Source organism: Heterodontus francisci, chromosome 5 (assembly GCF_036365525.1).
Source record: "Heterodontus francisci isolate sHetFra1 chromosome 5, sHetFra1.hap1, whole genome shotgun sequence".
Lineage (NCBI taxonomy): Eukaryota > Metazoa > Chordata > Chondrichthyes > Heterodontiformes > Heterodontidae > Heterodontus > Heterodontus francisci.
In genome coordinates, this window is record NC_090375.1 from 193,878,649 (window position 1) to 193,899,607 (window position 20,959).

At 44.2% G+C, this 20,959-nt stretch overlaps 1 protein-coding gene across 6 annotated transcripts in view; it reads right to left on the minus strand.

Moving 5' to 3' along the window:
- The window catches only part of col14a1a (collagen, type XIV, alpha 1a), a 369,066-nt gene that overhangs the window by 66,577 nt on the left and 281,530 nt on the right, over positions 1-20,959 (minus strand). For all 6 annotated transcript variants that reach the window (XM_068032559.1, XM_068032558.1, XM_068032557.1 and 3 more), the window contains 7 exons: positions 17,120-17,263; positions 13,576-13,740; positions 11,042-11,080; positions 6,938-7,076; positions 4,678-4,820; positions 3,751-3,860; positions 2,190-2,348 (listed from right to left, as the gene is read on the minus strand). In XM_068032559.1, coding sequence (XP_067888660.1) covers positions 2,190-2,348; positions 3,751-3,860; positions 4,678-4,820; positions 6,938-7,076; positions 11,042-11,080; positions 13,576-13,740; positions 17,120-17,263 — 899 coding nt within the window. The remainder of the gene's footprint in view (positions 1-2,189; positions 2,349-3,750; positions 3,861-4,677; positions 4,821-6,937; positions 7,077-11,041; positions 11,081-13,575; positions 13,741-17,119; positions 17,264-20,959) is intronic.

Here is a 20,959-nt window from a genome sequence, read left to right on the forward strand (position 1 = left end):
TTTACAAGGTCCATCTCCGACACTTCCCTTCCTTTCCTCGACTTCTCTGTCTCCAACTCTGGGGATAGGCTGTCTACTAATATTCATTATAAGCCCACCGACTCCCACAGCTACCTCGACTACACTTCTTCACACCCTGCCTCCTGTAAGGACTCCATTCCATTCTCCCAGTTTCGCCGTCTCCGACGCATCTGCTCTGATGATGCAACCTTCCATAACGGTGCTTCTGATATGTCTTCCTTTTGCCTCAACTGAGGATTTCCCCGCACTGTGGTTGACAGGGCCCTCGACCGTCTCAGACCCATTTCCCGCACTTCTGCCCTCACCCCTTCCCCTCCCTCCCAGAACCACAACAGGGTTTCCCTTGTCCTCACTTTACATCCCACCAGCCGCCACATCCAAAGGATCATCCTCCGCCATTTCCACCACCTCCAGCGTGATGCCACTAACAAACGCATCTTCCCCTCCCCTCCCCTGTCAGCATTCCGAAGGGACCGTTCCCTCTGCGACACCCTGGTCCACTCCTCCATCACCTCTAATACCTCGTCCCCTTCCCACAGCACCTTCCCATGGAATCGCAGGAGGTGTGATACCTGCCCTTTTACCTCCTCTCTCCTCAACATCCAAGGCCTCAAACACTCCTTCCAGGTGAAGCAGTGATTTACTTGTACTTCTCTCAATTTAGTACACTGTATTCGCTGCTCACAGTGCGGTCTCCTCTATATTGAGGAGACCAAATACAGATTGGGTGACCGCTTTGTGGAACATCTCCGCTCAGTCCGAAAGTACGACTCCAAGCTTCTGGTTGCTGGCCATTTCAATGCACCACCCTGCTCTCATGCCCACATTTCTGTCCTCGGCCTGCTACAATGTTCCAGTGAAGCTCAACGCAAGCTCAAAGATCAGCACTTCATCTTCTGATTAGGCACTCTACAGCCTTCTGGACTCAACATTGAGTTCAACAATTTCAGACCTTGACTGCCATTTTGATTTTTTTTTTACAATGTACCAGTCTTAAACTTGTTTTTCATGTTTTTGCTTTCGGACAGAGCTCTTCATTACTTTGCCATTAATATGCTCTCTGGACAAATGCTTTGCCTTTTACTACAGCTATTACCACTCCCTTTGCCTTTTTCTCCATGACATCTTTGTCATTTAATCTCTCCCCCCTCCGTCCTATGACAGACCTTCCCTTTTGTTCTTCTTCCCCCTCCCCTTTTCACTTGCTTAAAACCTAATACATTTCTAATGTTTGCCAGTTATGATAAAAGTTCACAGACCTGAAACTTTAATTCTGTTTCTCTCTCCACAGATGCTGCCAGACCTGCTGAGTATTTCCAGCACTTTCTGTTTTTATTTCAGATTTCCAGCATCTGCATTATTTTGCTTTTATTCCCTTCAGAATCTTGTATGTTTCAATGAGATCACCTCTCATTCTTCTAAACTCCAAAGAGTGTAGGCCCAATTTACTCAGCCTTTCATCATAGGACAACCATCTCATCCCAGGGACCAACCTAGTGAACCTTCGCTATACCACCTCCAAGGAAAGTATATCCTTCCTGAGTCATGGAGACCAAAACTGCACACAGGTGTGATCTCACCAAAGTCCTGTACAATTGTAGCAAGACTTCCTTATTCTTGTACTCCAATTCCCTTGCAATAAAGGCCAACATGTCTTTTGCCTTCCTAATTGCTTGCTGTAACTGCATGCTAACTTTCTGCGTTCCTTGAATGAGCACACCCAAGTCGCTCTGAACATTGACATTTACAGCTTTCGTGCCTTCTAAAAAAAATTCTGCTTTTCTATTCATAATACCAAAGTGAATAACCTCACACTTCCCCACATTGAACTCCATCTGCCACCTTGTTGCCCACTCACTTAACCTTCAGCTGCCTAGTTCTGGAATGCCCTCCTGAAACCTCTCTATCTCTCTCTCCTCCTTTAAGACACTCCTTAAAATCTACCTGTTTGAACAAGCTTTTGATCGCCTTTCCTAATATTTTCTTATGTGGCTCGATGTCAAATTTTGTTTGGTTACCTCTGCGCGAGGCACCTTGGGACATTGTGCTACATTAAAGGCACTATATAATTGCAAGCTGTTACTTCATACATGCTATTTAAAGTAAATATGATAATATGACCTATGGTTTTAAGCTAGCAGTGAAGAAGAAAGATCTGAGTCACTCACTGGTGCGGAATTATCCCGTGGGCCCCTGGAGCGCACCATTCGGCCCAACACTTCAACTCCATTGGTGCTAATGTTCCCTGCCGCATTGATTTCCTTCTCCCCTACTTGCTTGCAGTCAACAATCAGCTTTGCATGGGTCTTAGTGATAATCACATGTACCTGTTGGCAAAGAATATGGAGTAACATTACTTAGGATTTACAGAATTACACAACACAAAAACAGGAACATAGGGACGGGACGAGGCCATTCAGCCCCTCGAGCCTATTCCACCATTGAATGAGATCATGGCTGATCAGTGACCGAATTCCATATCTTTGTCCCATATCCCTTAATAACTTTGGTTAACAAAAATTTATCCATCTCAGATTTAAAATTAACAATTGATCTGTTTAGGCCCCAACTAGAGTATTACGTACAGTTCTGGTCACCACACTTTAGGAAGGATTTGAGGGTCATTGAGAGGGTGCAGAGGAGATTTACTAGAATGGTTCCAGGGATGGGGGATTTTAGTTGCAAGGTTGGTTGGAAAAGCTGGGGTTGTTCTCCCTGGAGCAAAGGAGATGGAGGGGAGATTTAATAGAAGTGTACAAGATTATGACAGGCTTAGATAAGTTAGACAAGAAAAAACTGTTCCCATTAACTGATGGTACAAGAACTAGGGGACACAGATTGAAAGTTTTGCGCAAGGGATGCAGGGGAAATGTGAGGAAGAACTTTTTTTTACACAGCGAGTTGTAACGACCTGGAACTCACTGCCCGAGGGTGGTGGAAGCAGAGGCAATCAATGACTTCAAAAGGAAATTGGATGGGCACTTAAAGGAAATAGACTTGCAGGGCTAGAGGGATCGAGCAGGGGAGTGGGACTGACTGGATTCTTCTGCGGAGAGCCAGCATGCACTTAATGGGCTGAATGGCCTAATTCTGTACTGTAAATGATTCTATGCCTCAAGGAACAATTGCCATTTGTGAAAGAGAGTTCCAACTTTTTGCCACCCTTTGTGTGTAGAAGTGTTTCCTAATTTCAGTCCTGAAAGGCTGGCTCTATTTTTAGACTATCCTCCCTCGTCCTGGACTCCCCAACCAGCAGAAATAGTTTTTCTCTACCTACCCTATCTGTTCCCCTTAATATTGTGAAAACTTTGATCAAATCACCCCTTAACCTTCTAAATTCCAAGGAATACAACCCTAGTTTGTGTAATCTCTCCTCAAAATGTAACCTGCTAATCAGAATTACATTGAATTACATAGAATGTACAACACTTTTTACATTGGAACAGTTTTATTCTCCAAGTACTGGATAATTGATCTCACTAAATATATTTATTACATCTCACTATATCTCAGGTTAAATAAATTTCATCTTCAACCTGTGAGATAGAACAGAACCCCAAAAGGTAGCAAAGTAAACTGGGAGAATGTTTGGATTAGGCAAGTTCCCTAAATGTATTTGTTCAAACACAATTGATGCAACAAGTCTATTATCTAATAATGAAATTCAGTCACAGCATCCAACAGCGACAGTTAAAGGAGCTCTTTCTTCAATAATTTACATTAGCTGACCTTGTGAAAACTTCCATAGAAAATCTTCTTGACGCCTGGATCCTCAAAAGTGACAGTTTGAAATTCATTCTTGTAATCATAATTAAAGTAAGTGAGGGTTTTCCCACCATCTAAACACAGCAAATAAAAAGACATTAAAATTGGGAAAACATTGAGGTATTTGTTCAGCCTGTAACACTTAGTGGAAAACGTTTGTAGTCAAACAGGATTGAAGATTTGTGTGATTAGAATTTCCTGAGCATTTGTCTGATGAGGCAACTGAACATTTTTAATTGTTTAACCAGTGTTTTCCAGTCATGAGGAAGGTCAGTAATGTTTTATGTTGTATTGCTAGGGCAATTTAAGGTGTCAGTTGTGGCTCAGTGGGTAGCAGTCTCATCCCTACCTCAGAAGGTTGAGGGATCAAATCCTACCTACAGCATGCAAAATCCAAGCTAATACATCAGTGCAGCACTGACGGAGTGCTGTGCTGTTGGAGGTGCACCTTTCAGGTGAAGCTTTAGACTGAGGGCCTGCCTGCTCTCTCAGGAGGATTTAAAACATCCCATGGCCCTATTTCAAAGAAGAGTAGGGAATTTCTCACTGGTGTCCTGGGTCATTTATCTAACATCATGTAAACCTGGTCATTATCACATTGCTATTTCTGTCATCTTGCAGTGTGAAATTGGTAGTCATGTTTTCAAAAGTAGCCCCGCTTTAAAAGTACTTTATTGGCTGTCAAGCATTTTGGGATGGCCTGAGGTTGTGAAAGGTGCTATAGAAAATGCACGTTTTTGTCCTTACACCGCATGAATTTAGCATGAGCTCCCCACATGCTTGATCTCTGGTTCACCCTGCTAAAAGATCTCTGAGGTTGATGGTCTAAAATCAACTTCAATTTGGCATTGTTCTGCACAACACGGAAATGAATGGACGTAAAACTCTTACTGTCCAATATGACTCCAACCAGAGGCTCATTCTGCTTGTTTAGAATCTCCCAGAGGGCGAAGGGCTCTTGCGGAGTGTCAGGCAGAAGGCGAAACAGGAAGGTAATGGTGTAATCAGAAGGCAGTCCCTCAGGGTGGACATTCCTGACAAAGATACAGGGTCGTTAATAGAACTCAATAATGTGCATCATTTTAACGTCATCCCTGGAAAATCTGCTTCACCGGGTTGCACTGTAGGTTCCGCCCTTGCCAACCCAGGTAACAGCAGCCTTTGCACCCCTCAGAATTTTAGGCCCCAACATCATCACACAACCATTGTTTGTGATGAATGATACTTTAAGGTCAGTTTAAAAGACAGGAGATATCTTCACTTACTTGCGATTTCAGTTTATAATTTTCTGTAATCCACACACAACTAATTACATAAATTGGCTTCTTTCTGCAGTGAACATTCCGACAAAGAGGTCCATCCGGTGTTTATGCTCCACACAACCCCTCTCCCACCATACTTCATCTCACCTCATCAACATAGCATTCTATTCCTTACTCCCTCATGTGTTTATCCAGCTTCCCCTCAAATGCATTTATGTTATTTGCCTCAACCACTCCCTGTGGTAGTGAGTTCCACATTCTCACCACTCTCTGGTTAAAGAGGTTTCTCCTGATTTCTCTATTGGGTTTATCAGTGACTATCTTACACTTATCCAGTGGCAGGACCGTATCTCCAACATAGAAGTCCTCGAGACGGCCAACATCCCCAGCTTATACACACTACTGAGCCAGTTTGAGATGGCTTAGCCATGTGAGCCGCATGGAAGATGGCAGGATCCCCAAAGACACATTGTACAGCGAGCTCGCCACTGGTATCAGACCCACCGGCCGTCCATGTCTCCGCTTTAAAGACGTCTGCAAACGTGACATGAAGTCCTGTGACATTGATCACAAGTCGTGGGAGTCAGCTGCCAGCCTTCGCCAGAGCTGGCGGGCAGCCATAAAGGCGGGGCTAAAGTGTGGCGAGTCGAAGAGACTTAGCAGTTGGCAGGAAAAAAGACAGAAGCGCAAGGGGAGAGCCAACTGTGTAACAGCCCCGACAAACAAATTTTGCTGCAGCACCTGTGGAAGAGCCTGTCACTCTAGAATTGGCCTTTATAGTCACTCCAGGCGCTGCTCCACACACCACTGACCACCTCCAGGCGCTTACCCATTGTCTCTCGAGATAAGGAGGCCAAAGAAGATCTTACACTTATAACCCCTTGTTTTGGTCTCCTCCACAAGTGGAAACACATCTATATCGACTCGCTTGAACTCCTTCATAATTTTAAAGAAGTCTATCTGATCACTCCTCAGTCTTTTTTCAAGAGAAAGGAACCCCAGCCTGTTAGTTCTTTCCTGATGGTTGTATAATAAACTGTGTGTAACAGATTACAAACTTGGTCTGTAATTTCACCCCCATGATGTAAAACCACACGTTTATAAAGTCAACTAGGCAATCTGCACACTCTTGCTTTTCCATGATTCCTGTATGTTCAAATGATAATCCATCATTATTTCCTCCTCCAGCTCTCCACTTTCCTCCTTCAATCGTCAGGATTTTAAAACCCAATCATCCAATTGGTACATCTTGATTTACCACATCTCTCAAAAACATTGCTGCTCTCCTCCGCTATGGCTCCTGGCTGTTCATAGAAACACAAGAACAGGAGGAGGCCATTCAGCCCCTCGAGCCTGTTCCACCGTTCAATGAGATCATGGCTGATCTGTGACCTAACTCCATATAACTACCTTTGCCCCATACCCCTTAATACCTTTGGTTCACAAAAATCTATCAACCTCAGATTTAAAATTACCAATTGATCTAGCATCAATTACCATTTGTGGAAGACAGTTCCAAACTTCTGCCACCCTTTATATGTAGAAGCATTCCCCGAATTTCACACTGGAAAGGATTGGCTCTAATTTTTAGACGATTCCCTCCAAATCCTAGGCTCCCCAACAAGAGGAAATAGTTTCTCTTTATCTATCCTATCTGTTTCCCTCAATATCTTGAAAACTTTGATCAAATTAACCCTTAGCCTTCTAAATTCCAGGGAATACGACCCTAGTTTGTTCAATCTCTCCTTGGAATTTCACAGCTATTAGAAAAAGGCAGGAACAGTCCAAGAAGACTGGTTATAGTAAATGACAAAGATCCTTGATCAATAACTATGCAAGCTATACAGAAAGGTTCTTTGCAAAATCTCAGTTCCTGTTATGACACATACCTGGTTGGCTGTGATATAAGAGCATCTTTGTGAAGTCTAAAACAGGGAAAGCTGTTGAGCGAGCCAGACTCCAGTGATACCCCTTCAACGGAAGCATACTCCTTCTCAACCAGCCCAAACATCTCCATCATCTTAAACCCTGCAAGCACAATTAGTTGTGTTTTCAGATTATGGTATGAAACTCGTAAAATATCTCCCAACAATTCTCCTGTTGGTTGGAAAATAAAAGCAACATTTTTTTTCCTCTCTGGCAGTTTAACACAATCCCTCCGAATTTTTTTTCACGTTTTTCTGCCTCTTGCCATTTGCCAGACCCCGCGTGTATCTCTGGGAGGTCTTCAAGGACAGAGAATAGGAAAATGAGGAGCTGGAGAGCATAAGTTGTACTCAAGTGAGGACACAGGAAGTTTCACGAGAATGCCCAGGGTTGATTCACTCTTGCCTGCCTTCCAGTCGGTGCCTTCTCTTCCCACACAAGTAAAATGAGAAATCAAAAGCATGGGTAATTACAGGTATGAACCCTAAGTCCTGCCAATGAGATGGCCAAAGACCAGCAAAAGGGAAGTTTGGGCCTTAAGTGGGTGGGGCCTAAGTGAATCTAAGAGCATAGGATGAGACTATTTGGCCCATCATACCTATGCTGGCTCTTTGAAAGAGCTATCCATTTGACCCACTCCCCCTACTCTTTCCTCATAGCCCTGCAAATTTCTCCTTTTCAAGTATTTATCCAGTTCCCCTTTGAAAGTTACTAATGAATCTGCTTCCACTGCCCTGTCAGTCAGCGCATTGCAGATCACAACTCACTGTGTAAAAAGTGTCTCCTCCTCTGCCCCCTGGTTCTTTTGCCAATCATCTTAAATCTGTGTCCTCCGGTTACTGACCCTCCTGCCACTGGAAACAGTTTCTCTTTATCAAAACCCTCCATGATTTTGAACACCTCTATTAAATCTCCCATTTAGCCTTTTCTGCTCTAAGGAGAACGATTTCAGCTTCTCTGATCAAAGCAGAGGGTGACGCTGCCTTTGTTAAAAAGTGGCCGACAATTGTTTTTTTTTTGTAGTTTGGGGAAGGAAACAAGGAGACCTGTATTTCTTTCTAACAATATCATCTCAGTCAAACACATTGCTCAAACATTTTACACATTCTGTGCAGCGCTTAGCAAAGGCGACGGAAATTTCCCCCAACAGCATATTGTCATGAATGTCCCACATCATTACCACCAGCTAATTTTCTCTCTGCAAGACAGGTTTCTTACTAAAATAACAGTTCCATCATTGTTTCCTATACATTTGAAACTTCATATACTTTTAGCCTTTCTGCCATCATTTGGCAATAAAGTTGGACCAAAAACATGTCTTCCACACATAATGACCTTGGCAATCAATTGGGTGTCAAAAAAGGAGAGAGATTGTCTCTGTTTGATGACTACACTATAAGTGCATAATAAATAGCTAGCAACTCTAGTTCAGTGGGTAGTATTCTTGCCTTTGAGTTAAAAGGTTGTGGGTTCAAGTCCCATGCCAGAGATTTGAGCACAAAAATATAGGCTAATGATTCAATGCAGTACTGAGTGAGTACTGCACTGTCAGAGGTGTCATTAGTTGAATGAGATGTTAAACCAAAGCCCTTTGCCCTCTCAGATGGATGTAGAAGATCCCATGGCACTATTTTGAAGGGGAGCTATCCCCCAGTGTCCTGGCCAATATTTGCCCCTCGACCAAGATCACTAAAAACCAGTTTATCTGCTCATTATCACGTTGCTGTTTGTGGGAGCTTGCTATAAACAAATTGGCTGCTGCATTTCCTACATTACAAAAATTACTACACTTCAAAAGTACTTCATTGTCCAAAAAGCAATTTGGGGCATTCTGAGGCCATGAAAGGTGCTATAGAAATGCAAGTCTTTCTTTCACAGAGGGAAATCTTCAACATGAGGAACCCAATTATTGCTCAGGCACTGATGGGTCAGGTCTTCTATTGGGATCGGTAACTGAGCCTGTCATGGATTATAGACATTAGGGGATGAACTTTTGCTTTGGAGGCGGGAAGCAGGAGTTGGGACTGTTTCAGGGTCCCAAAACTGCCCCTGGGGGGAAACAACCACTCTTTGGGATTTTGACCAGGCCGCCCCCTTAATTGGCAAGGAGAAAGGTTCACTGTCCAATTAAGAAGGGTAGGCAGGCTGTCAAAGCTGGAGGGCCAATCAGAGGCTGCCCAGCTTGAGAGGAGCAGCCGGCTGCAATGAATGGCAATTCTGAGACGGAGCTTCAGCATGAAAATGCCCTCTCACCGACATTCTTAAAAAATTCAATTAGAAACAGAAAATGCAGCCAGGTCACCACAGTTTGGTGGGTGGGTGGGGGGAATCCCTCTACAGGGCAGCCATTGGCAGCATTCACACCCAGGAAGGCAGGAAAAGTCTTTAGGCCTACCTGGAGCTCTGGAACCCCCAGCCTACCACTAGGTGCCCCCCCACTTCAGGCAGTTAAACTGCACCCACCCCCCCACCCCCAACCCCCAGCGCTCAGGGAAACTGGAGGCCAACTGGAACATCTGAGTGACCTCCTTTAACAAGGCTCTTAATGAATCTTGTGAGGGCGGCAGCCCTGCCAGCCCTGAACCTGCCTCAGTCGAAATGGCCGATGCCAGGAACAGGGTCGGGAGACTGGCATGCCGGCTGCTGCCGGTATTTTCGGGCTGCATCGGCCTCCCTTCCCAGCCTTGATGAGATCAGACAATCCTGCCCATTAGAAGTCAATCACCAAGGAATTTCCTTCTTGCTTGGCTGGTCTTAACAGTTTAGATTTTCCTTTGTACAGATAAAAATAAATTATTTCATTAAAGTTGCATTGGTTTTACATGGGCAGTATAGTAAACTAAAATATCTTCAATTTTACAAACAAAGGAAAATGCACCCTGAGACCAATGAATGGTTTTATTTGGAGCCATGAAGAGTCTATGGTGATGTGATCATTTTCACATGGATGGCAAGCAGAACAGCGTGGAGAAGCATTCATTCAAACTGACATTATTCAAACATCCTGTGTCTGTCACCACTGGATAATCTCCACAAAGATTGTGTTATGATAGGCTTCTATTTTTTAAAAATATGTTTTTAAGGACTCATTTAAATTGTGGAAATAGATTAATTTGCAAGCCTGAAGAAATGTTGGACTTTGTTTTTTTCACTGGGGTAATTGAAAGGACATGACTGAAAACACTGGAAGAATCAAGGAGTGCGAAAAACAACCTCCACTGGAGATCGCCTGCTTTAAGATAAACAAACTGGAACCTTGGACTAAGGGGAGATGTTTACAGAGAAGTCACATGCCAAGGTTTATGGAAGTCAAGAGGATGACTCTCTGTTTGGGGTTTGGATTGTTTTTAGTTCAGTTGGGGTCTGAACTATTTTGAAGACAGTCAGTGTTTTGCCTGCCAAGGAAAAAGAAACCCCCACTCATCTTTCCTGCACCTCTCTAAGAGAGCCTAAAAAGTCCAGTGTATCAGCTCCTCTTTCCTCCTGGCTTTGGAAAAATCCTGCAATTCAAGTATGTGCTGGCTGAAACCCATGATGCCACATTTCTCCTGGAAAAACCTGCCAGACGATTTCTCGACACCTCCAGAACGAATTGCTTTTGAAAAGATCCCGGTGACCAATCTCCATATACCCGGACGCCAGACCTTCCTTACCTTCTTTTGGTTCTTCAAGAATGAGCAAGTATTTGGCCAAAGTTAATTTTTTGTCTTTTTCTTGTAACAGACCTCTGCAGAAAGAATTTCTGTATTTTTTCAGTGTGTATGTGTTTGTGTGTAAAGGATTTTAAAAGGGAACTTTCATATTTCAATCTGTGTGTTAATGCTTTGCTTTGTTACTGAATAAGTCTTGATTTCTAATAAACTGGTTGGTGTAATTTATTCTGGGATAAAGAGTCGAGTATATGATTGATCATATCAGTAACTGGGTAAACATTTAAATATATGTTGTGACCTGGGTGAAGTGGAACCAGGAAAGACAGTGCATTCCTCCCACCTCAGTCATAACAATTGTAAAGTGTTTCCCTGCACTTTATCAACAAATGGTGAAATATTTAGTGATTCCTTTACCTGCAATACTGTAATCTCCAAGCAGGACCAATGGACAAGCTGAAAATATAACAATTAAAGCACATTAATATGCAGATGTGATTTCATTTTCCTAATTCTAATGTACTGTATCCTCCTGTTCCCAATTCTACATCAGGCACCAGGTGCAGACAGATCACAGGGCTCCAGATGACAACATAAACCAGCATGAGGCAGCTGTGGTTTAGTGGGCAGCACTCTTACCTCAGAGTCTGAAGGCTGTGGGTTCACGTCCCACTCCAAAGGCTTAAGCACAATGATCCAGGCTAATATGCCTGATGGAGTGCTGCACTGCCAGAGTTGCTGTTATTCAGATGAAATGTTAAATATAGGTCCCCCATCTGCCCTCTCAGGTGGATATAAAAGATCCCATGTCACTGTTTGGAAAACAGAACAGCGGGGTTCTCCTTGGTGTCCTAGCCAAGATTTATAAGAACATAGAAAAGCAGGAGTAGGCCATTCGGCCCTTTGAGCCTGCTTCGCCATTCAATATGACCATGGCTGATCATCCAAACTCAGTAACCTGTTCCTGCTTTCTCCCTTGAACCCATTAGCCCTAAGAACTATATCTAACTCTTTCTTGAATATTCCTCAATCAACATCACAAAAATAGATTACCAGGTCGTAATCACACTGCAGTTTGTGGGAGCTTGCTGTGTGCAAAACAGCTGCTATATTTCCTACATTACAACACTGACTACACTTCAAAAGTACTTCATTGGCTGTAAAGTACTTTGAGATGTCATGAAAGGTGCTATAGAAATGCATGTTGTTCCTTTATTTAAGGGCAGCCCACCTGTGACAGATAGAATGGGAAGTGTCTGCTCCAGAGCTAATCAGAAACACTGGAGAAAACCATAAATGACTCTCTGGAAACAGCAGTATTTAACCTCCAATGCTGCTGCCATTGTTGGAGATGTCATTAGTGTGAAATTGGCAATGGCACAACTTGATGTGCACCATGAAGTTTACATCAAATGAGGTTTCTGTCACAAGGAATATTGAATGTAGTTCAGCCTGTTTTCTTTGAAAGTATCTTGTTCCACGCAGGGAATGATGAAACCACAAACCCACCTCATGGACTGTTGCAGCCTAAGAGCTGGACTTGGTGATGTGAGCTAGAAGTGTGCAGCCGGCGGTGAGGGCCCACAGTGAACCTGATCACCAGCTCAGTCTGGGTGTCATTCACCGTCTCCGGGGCAGCTCACCAGTTGCATGGGCAGTGAGATTGGTCTGACGGGCACGGGATGAGGCTTTAAGGAGAGTCTGTGGAGGTGGGGGGAAGTGTAAGCGATGGCCTTCGACAACCCCTTGTTTCAAGGTGAAGCCGGGAACCACGCTCCTGCCCCTCCGTGGCACTGCAATAATGTAAAGAAAAGGTTATACTCTCCTTACCACTGGCAGCCTCCATTCAGGGACCCACCAGTTTGGCAGCTGAATGGGGAAGGAACTGACCATTCGCTGACTAACTTCTTAAAGGGTTGATGAGACAAGCATTGGGCCCACAATTTGCACGCACAATGGGCCGAACATCAGTTGCAGGCACATGCCCTGGACGCCTACAGAGCAGCCCCTGACCAACAGGGATATGGAAAACTGTATGGGCAATGCACTTCTCGTGCAGAACAAGCACACACTGCCCAGCTTGTTGGGCTGTGAGGTGTCTTGTGAGATGGACGGACAACGCCATCAAGTTTCATGGCCTGTGTCCAGCAGAATAGATACATGTTCTTGGGTCTAAAGGGATCAAAGGGTATGGGGTGAAAGATGGAATGGGCTGCTGAGTTGGATGATCAGCCATGATCATAATGAATGGCGGAGCAGGCTCAAAGGGCCGAATGGCCTACTCCCGCTCTTATTTTCTATGTTTCTGTGTTGCTAAACATGATGATACCGTCAGTGCTGGTGACAGAACTCTCTGGGTTTCAAAATTATCGTCAGACGGCAGACTTTAATAAATCAACCTAACAGCACCGACGACTTTGTTACCTCTAGACTTGATTATTCCAACACACTCCAGACTGGCCTCTCATATTCTACCCTCAGTAAACTTAAATTCACCCAAAACTCTGCTGCCCATGTCCTAACTCTCACCAAATGCCATTCACCCATCACCCCCTGTGCTCGCTGACCCATATTTGTTTTAAAATCCCTCCCTATCTCTGTAACCTCGTCCAGCCCCGTAACCCTCTGAGATCTCTGCTTGCCTCTAATTATGGCCTCTTGCACATATCTGATTTTCAATGTTCCACCATTGGCGGCTGTGCTTTCAGCCATCTAGGCCCTAAGCTCCGGAATTTTCGAAACCTCTCTGTCTCACTGCCTCTCTCTTCCTTTCAGATGCTTCTAAACCTAATTCTTTTTCAAAGCTTTCGTTCACCTTTCCAACTATCTCGTTACGTGTCAAATCTTATCTGATAATGCTCCTGTGAAGCACTTTGGGACATTTTACCACATTAAATGCGCCATATAAAAGCAAGTTGTCGATGTTAAAACATCAAGTCATCGTGACTCACTTGCAGACGCTGTCTCACAGACAAAGGTAACAAGCTCATCTTCTATCTTCTTGAAGGCGTCAAAATCATCCACGAAGAAGGCATGCCTGTTACTGGGTTTGTTCGCGATGTTGATCAGCTCCGAGTAATCAGCGTCAGCAACACCTACTGCAAAGATACTGTACCCTGCAGCAGAAACAGAAAAGGAATATGCATCAGTCCTTTATATTTCTGTAAGAACTGGACTGTAAAAATGGCTCATTCGCATCTAAAGAATGTGCAGGAACAGAGGAACCTGGGGGTGCATTGATCTTTGAAGGTGGCAGGACATATTGAGAGAGTGGTTAGTAAAGTATATGGGATCTTGGGCTTCATAAATAGAGGTATTGAGTACAAAAGCAAGGAAGTTATGCTGAACCTTTATAAAGGTCTGGTTGGGCCCCAACTAGAGTATTGCATCCAATTCTGGTCACCGCACTTTAGGAAGGATGTGAGGGTCCTTGACAGGGTGCAGAGGAGATTTACCAGAATGGTTCCAGGGATGGAGGATTTTAGTCACAAGGCTAGGTTGGAAAATCTGGGTTTGTTCTCCTTAGAACAAAGGAGATTGAGGGGAGATTTAATACAAGTGTACAAGATTATGACAGGTCTAATTAAGTTAAACAAGGAAAAACTGTTCCCATTAACTAGTGGTACAAGGACTAGGGGACACAGATTGAAAGTTTTGGGCAAGAGATGTAGGGAGAATGTGATGACGCACTTTTTTACGCAGCGGGTGGGAATGACCGGGAACTCGCTGCCAACAAGAATGATGGGAGCGGAGACGATGAATGGCCGTGATTTTATCCGGGCGACAGGGATCTCGACCTCTGGCAAAAGTGCCAGCAAACACCCCACCTCACCCCTTCCGTGGGAGGCCCGCCGAATCAGGTGCCAATTAGGACCTCAAGTGGACAGCATCAGGCCCTCCACAGCATCAAGGAGCCCCGTGACAGAAGTCCCACCCTCTGAGAGCTGCTCGCCTCTGATTGGCCAGCAGCTCTTTAAGTGAGCTGCGCCACCGCGCAGGCAGTGGTTGCTGCCAGTGGAGCAGCTACCCAAGGCCCAGGAGCGGCACTGGACCCAGGCCACAGGTAGGTCAGGCTGGGAGGGTTCTTATGGAGGAGGGGAGAATGGTGGGGGGAGGGATGGTTGGCATCATGGGCAGGGGGTTGGCTTTCAGCGGGCTCCCCCCCCTCACTTCCTGATGCTGGTTCCCTTGTTCAAGCATTGTGCCTTTTAATGAGGGAACTACCACCAGCACCTCCACCCCCCCCACTTGTCTCCACCCCCTACCCCCCGCCAGAGCCAGCCAGCGACCCACACGGTTTTTCTTGCTGTGCTCCCTGGTGTGGCGACAGGTTCGCCCACCACTGATCTAAACGCAGCCTCAATTGGCAGCAGGGTGGGAAGCCTGTTTACAGGCCTTCCCTCCTGGACTTAATTTCGGAAGAGACGGGAAGGTGGCAGGGTCCCCCACCGACCACCATCCCACCCGATTACATGCTCTCAGGGGCAGCATAAAATTCCCCCTCAATGACTCCGAGGAAATGGGATGGCCACTAGAGGGAAATAAACTTGCAGGGCTACGGGGATCGAGCAGGGGAATGGATCTGACTGGATAGCTCCTTGGAGAGCTGGCATGGACATGATGGGCTGAATGGCCTCCTTCTGGGCTGCAAATGACTCTATGACTCTACCTTTTTCTCTATTTTTGACCTGGTTTGTGCCGAAAATGCCTTCAATATTGGCATGAGGTATACATCATTAAAATGTATACAACACGATTTTAGAGTAATTTTAATCTCTTTACAATATTGTTGGTGCTCATCTCAGTGTCTTTACATGAAACGTCATAGATTTTTACAGCACAGAAACAGGCCATTCGGCCCAACTGGTCTATGCTGATGTTTATGCTACACATGAGCCTCCTCCCACCATACCTCATCTCACCCTGTCAGCTTATCCTTCCATTCCTTTCTCCCTTATGTGTTTATCTAGCTTCCTCTTAAATACATCTATGCTATTGGCCTTAATTACTCCCTATAATTGCGAGTTCCACATTCTCACCACTCTCTGGGCCCTGTGTTCCTAGGGAAGTAAATTCACAATTAGCTTGTATCATAGCTGATGGAACCGAGCAGTGGCCATTTGTTCCTTGTCTCTCTTATCTGTGACTCTCAGCAGCCTTGTTACTCCTAGTGCCCGTGAAAAAAATTCTCTCTATGCACCCCATCCAATACTTTAATCATCTTAAGCACCTCAATTAGATCATGCCTTAATCTTCTATACTCGAAGGGATGCTAGCCTATTCTAGCCATCCAAATTCTTCAGCACTATTGAAAGAAAAGCAAAGTCTTCTTTTCGTGACTCATCCAACATGAGAAATAACAGCAGGTGTAGGCCCTTCGGCCCCTCGAGCCTGCTCCACCATTCAATAAGATTATGGCTGACCTTCTAACTCAACTCAACCTACATGTCCTGTCCCCATATCCCTTTGATTCCCTCAGTGTCCAAAAATCTATCGATCTCAGTCTGGAAGTCTTGAATATACTTAACAACTAAGCCAGAGATTCACAATCCTCTAAGTGAAGATATTTCTCAACATCACAGTCCTAAATCTCCGACCCTCTTATCCTGAGACTATAACCCCTTGTTCTGGACATTGCAGCCTCTCAGCATCTACCCTGTCAAACCCTCTCACAATTTTATACACTTCAATAAGATCACCTCTCATTGCTCTCAGCATCCATCACTCAAGCAAATTCAGCACTGAGCCAGCCCACACATAAACAAATGTTTATCATGGAGGGGAATTGAATACAAAAGTAGGGAGGTCATGCTTCAGCTATACAGGGCATTGGTGAGACCACATCTGGAGTACTGTGTTCAGTACTGGTCTCCTTATTTAAGGAAGGATGTAAATGTGTTGGAGGCAGTACAGAGAAGGTTTACTAGACTAATACCTGGAATGGGTGGGTTGTCTTACGAGGAAAGGTTGGACAGGCTAGGCTTGTATCTGCTGGAATTCAGAAGTGTAAGAGGCACCGTGATTGAAACATATAAGATCCTGAGGGGTCTTGACAGGGTAGATGTGGAAAGGATGTTTCCCCTTTAGGAGAATCTAGAACTAGGGGTCACTGTTTGAAAATAAAGAGTCACCCATTTAAGACAGAGATGAGGAGAATTATTTTCTCTCAGAGGGTCGTGAGTCTTTGGAACTCTCTTCCTCAAAAGGCAGTGGAAGCAGAGTCTTTGAATATTTTTAAGGCAGAGGTAGATAGATTCTTGATAAGCAAGGGGGTGGAAGGTTATCGGGGGTAGGTGGAAATGTGGAGTAATCAGTTCAACTTATTAAATGGTGGAGCAGGCTCAAAGGGCCGAGTGGCCTACTCCTGCTCCTAATTCGTATCTTCATATGTATGTTCGTACACACTTCTTGTCAATAAGTGTACAGGGCAACGGAGATAAGCCTGCCAGAGCGATGCATCTACCACAGGTTTCCAGAACCACGTCTTTCCATTACCATCAAGCTGCATCTCTTTGGAAATCTTGTTAATGTCATCTTGCGATCGACCATCCGTAATTACCACCAGGACTCTGGGAATGCCCCTCCGTAGTCCAGCTTCTACAGTGAAGACAGCATCCCTGGCGTGTTTGATAGCTCTACCTGGAATTCATTCAAAATAACAAGCATGTGACAGGTTAATCAGGGATAGAAATAAAAATGCATACGTTAGAATTCGGAAGTCAAAATGATAAATTATGGAAAATGCACAATAGATCTGTCAGCACATAAAGAGAACAAAATGCATATTTTGGCCACAACCCTTTATCCTCTCTGTCCTTTAACCCTCAGTACCACATGGAGAGGCCTACATAACATCAGAGAACCTATCTTAATGCAAATTAAAGCACGGGCACTAGATTGCTTCCTGTGTGCGTGCTGAGTGCAAGTTGAGTGAGGAAAGAAATTGCCTTCTTATACTAAAGGGAAAATATTCAATTCTTTCATTGTCCCACTCACTGGTACATGTTCTGACATATTCATCCACTTCAATTTATCACAGTATCGGGAATTGTACGTGGGGCATGGCTTACATTAACTTGATTTCTCATCCAACTTTGCTAGTTGTTATTGCAAGTTGCATTTCCCTCCAGATATATTTTAAATCTCGTATTTCACATCCTGGCTGTTTAAAGATAATGGAGTAGGACAGCAAATATGACTACTTTTGAAGTTTTACATGACCATTAACATGTTTTATTGGAAAAGGAAATTTGTGATTTGTGGCAGGAAGTAAGTTGTCTGATGATAAACAATTCACTCTCCTCTACCATGTAGTGACTTTCGCCTCTCCGCATTATCATTCCTTTCCCTCTTTTTAATTAGTCAGCTCTAATCATTTAACCCTTTCACCTCAATGAACACGTTTAACCATTTCACCATTGCAACATTTATTGAATGTATCAACATGGAAGAACATCATCACCAGGTGCTAATTAGTGGCAACAACAACTTACATTTATATAGCACCTTTAATGTTGCAAGGCACTCCAAACAATTTTATCAAACAAAATATGACACTGGAGCCACATATGATGATATTAGGTCAGATGACCAAAAGCTTGGTTAAAGAGGTTGGTTTGAAGGAGTGTCTTAAAGGAGGAAAGCGAGATGGAGAGACGGAGAGGTGTAGGGAGGGAATTCTAGGGCTTGGGATCCAGGCAACTGAAGGGGCGGCCACCAACAGTGGAGTGATTACAATCGGGGATACACAAGAGGCCAGAATTGGAGGAGCGCAGAGATTTTGGAGGGTTGTAGGGCTGGAGGAGGTTACAGAGATAGGGAGGGTGTGAGGCCATGGAGAGATTTGAAAACAAGGATGAGAATTTTAAGATCAAGGTGTTAATTGACCGGAAGCCAAAGTGGGTCAGTGAGCACGGGGGTGATGGGCGAACAGGACTTGGTGCAAGTTTGGACACATTCCATCAATGCATTGTTTTGTTTTCAGCGGAAGTTTAGTGTTGAGCCCCACTCAAACAAATAAAAACCTTGCTAGGTTTTTGATTCGGATAAAGAGCTGTATAATTAAGGACAATCACAGAACACGCGAAACATAATTAATTTTGCTGAAATTTAAAATTTTTAAAGCACTTTCATTTCTTGCTTTAATGTAATTTTTTTGCTTGTGCTCCATTTCAAAGCCTTGCAGATTTATAGTGAGCTGCAGACTCTCGGCGCCTTCCTCACTGTACTCAGTGTTCAGATATTTATGAAAGATAAGGGCAGAATTTTCCTGTGAAATGCCCTTGGGGCCAATGACTCATTATACTGGATCCCACCCACTTTTACCTGTGTTGAATTTAACATTGGAAGTGATGGGTGTATTTACTGAAATGACTTGGCAATGGTGAACAGGTATCATACATTACTGCCATCATTATCTGTCAGTTGTGGGGACAGTGGGAAGCACAACAACAAAAACTTACATTTATATAGCACCTTTACCGTAACAAAACATCCCAAAGCACATCACAGAAGCATTATAAAACAAAATATGATCGAGCCCCAAAAGGAGATATTAGGTCAGGTGACCAAAAGCTTGATTAAAGAGGTAGGTTTTAAGGAGTGTCTTAAAGGAGGAAAGTGAGGTGGAGAGGTTTAGGGAGGGAATTCCAGAGCTTAGGATCCAGGCAACTGAAGGCACAGCCACCAATGGTGGAGAAATTAAAATCGGGGATGCACAAGAATGCAGAATTAGAGGAGCACAGATATCTTGGAAGGTTGTGGGGCTGGAGGAGATTACAGAGATAGGGAGGGCAAGGCCATGGAGGGTTGTGAAAACAAGGATGAGAATTTTAAAATCAAGACATTGCTTGACCCGCAGCCAATGTAGGTCAACGAGCACAGGGAATGATAGGTGAGCGGGACTTGGTGTGAATGTTGAGTGATGTACTATCTGAGATGCTGCCTTTCGGGTAAGATGTTAAACCAAGGATCCATCTGCCCTTTCAGGTGGATGTACTGTTTCCACTGGCAAGAGGTTATAGATTTGTCAAAAGACACAGAGGGGAGATGATGAGAATTTTTTAAAGCAGTGTGTTATGATGATCTGGAATGCACTGCCTGAAAGGGCAGTGGAAGCAGATTCAATAGCAACTTTCAAAAGGGAATTGGGTAAATACTTGAAGGGGAAAAATTTACAGAGCTATGGGATAAAGTGCAAGGGAAGAAGGGGACTAACTGAACAGCTCTTTCAGAGAACCAGCACAGACATGATGGGCCAAATGACCTCCTTCCGCCCTGGGGCCAATATTTATCTCTCAATCAACATCACAAAAGCAGATTATCTGGCCATTATCACATTGCTGTTTGTGGGAGTTTGCTGTGCGATTCTGAAAGGGCTTGATAGGGTAGAAGCTGAGAGATTGTTCCCACTGGTTAGGGAATCTAGAACACGGGGAGACTGTCTCAGGATGAGGGGGCAATCGTTCAGGACCGAGATGAGGAGAAATTACTTCACACAAAGAGTTGTGAATGTTTGGAATTCTCTACCCCAGAGGGTTGTGGATGCTCCATCATTGAATACATTTAAGGCTGCGACAGATAGATTTTTGATCTCTCAGGGAATCAAGGACTATGGAGAGCGGGCAGGAAAGTGGAATTGAAGCCCAAGATCAGCCATGATCATATTGAATGGTGGAGTAGGCTCGATGGGCCATATAGTCTACTCCTGCACCTATTTCTTGTGATCTTGTGCACAAATTGGCTTCTACATTTCCTACATTAGAAAAGTGACTACACTTCAAAAGTACTTGATTGGCGGTAAAGTGCTCTGGGCCTAAGGTTGTGAAAGGTGCTATAGAAATGCAAGTTATTCCTTTTATCAGATTTTCTCTTGCTGCCATCATGGTCTATGCCAGACATTGAGAACATATTTGTGTTCAACGGGCACTTGGAGTTGGTAAGAGTTGTGAAGGCCATTTAAAAATGATCACAGGATTTGTACTTGATCATGGGACAATGAGTCAGAGGCGAGATGTGCTATCACTGAGCCACGGCTGACACCACTAAATATCACAGTGGCGGCACAGTGGCGCAGTGGTTAGCACTGCAGCCTCACAGCTCCAGCGACCCGGGTTCAATTCTGGGTACTGCCTGTGTGGAGTTTGCAAGTTCTCCCTGTGTCTGCGTGGGTTTTCTCCGGGTGCTCCGGTTTCCTCCCACATGCCAAAAGACTTGCAGGTTGATAGGTAAATTGGCCATTATAAATTGTCACTAGTATAGGTAGGTGGTAGGGAAATATAGGGACAGGGTGGGGATGTTTGGTAGGAATATGGGATTAGTGTAGGATTAGTATAA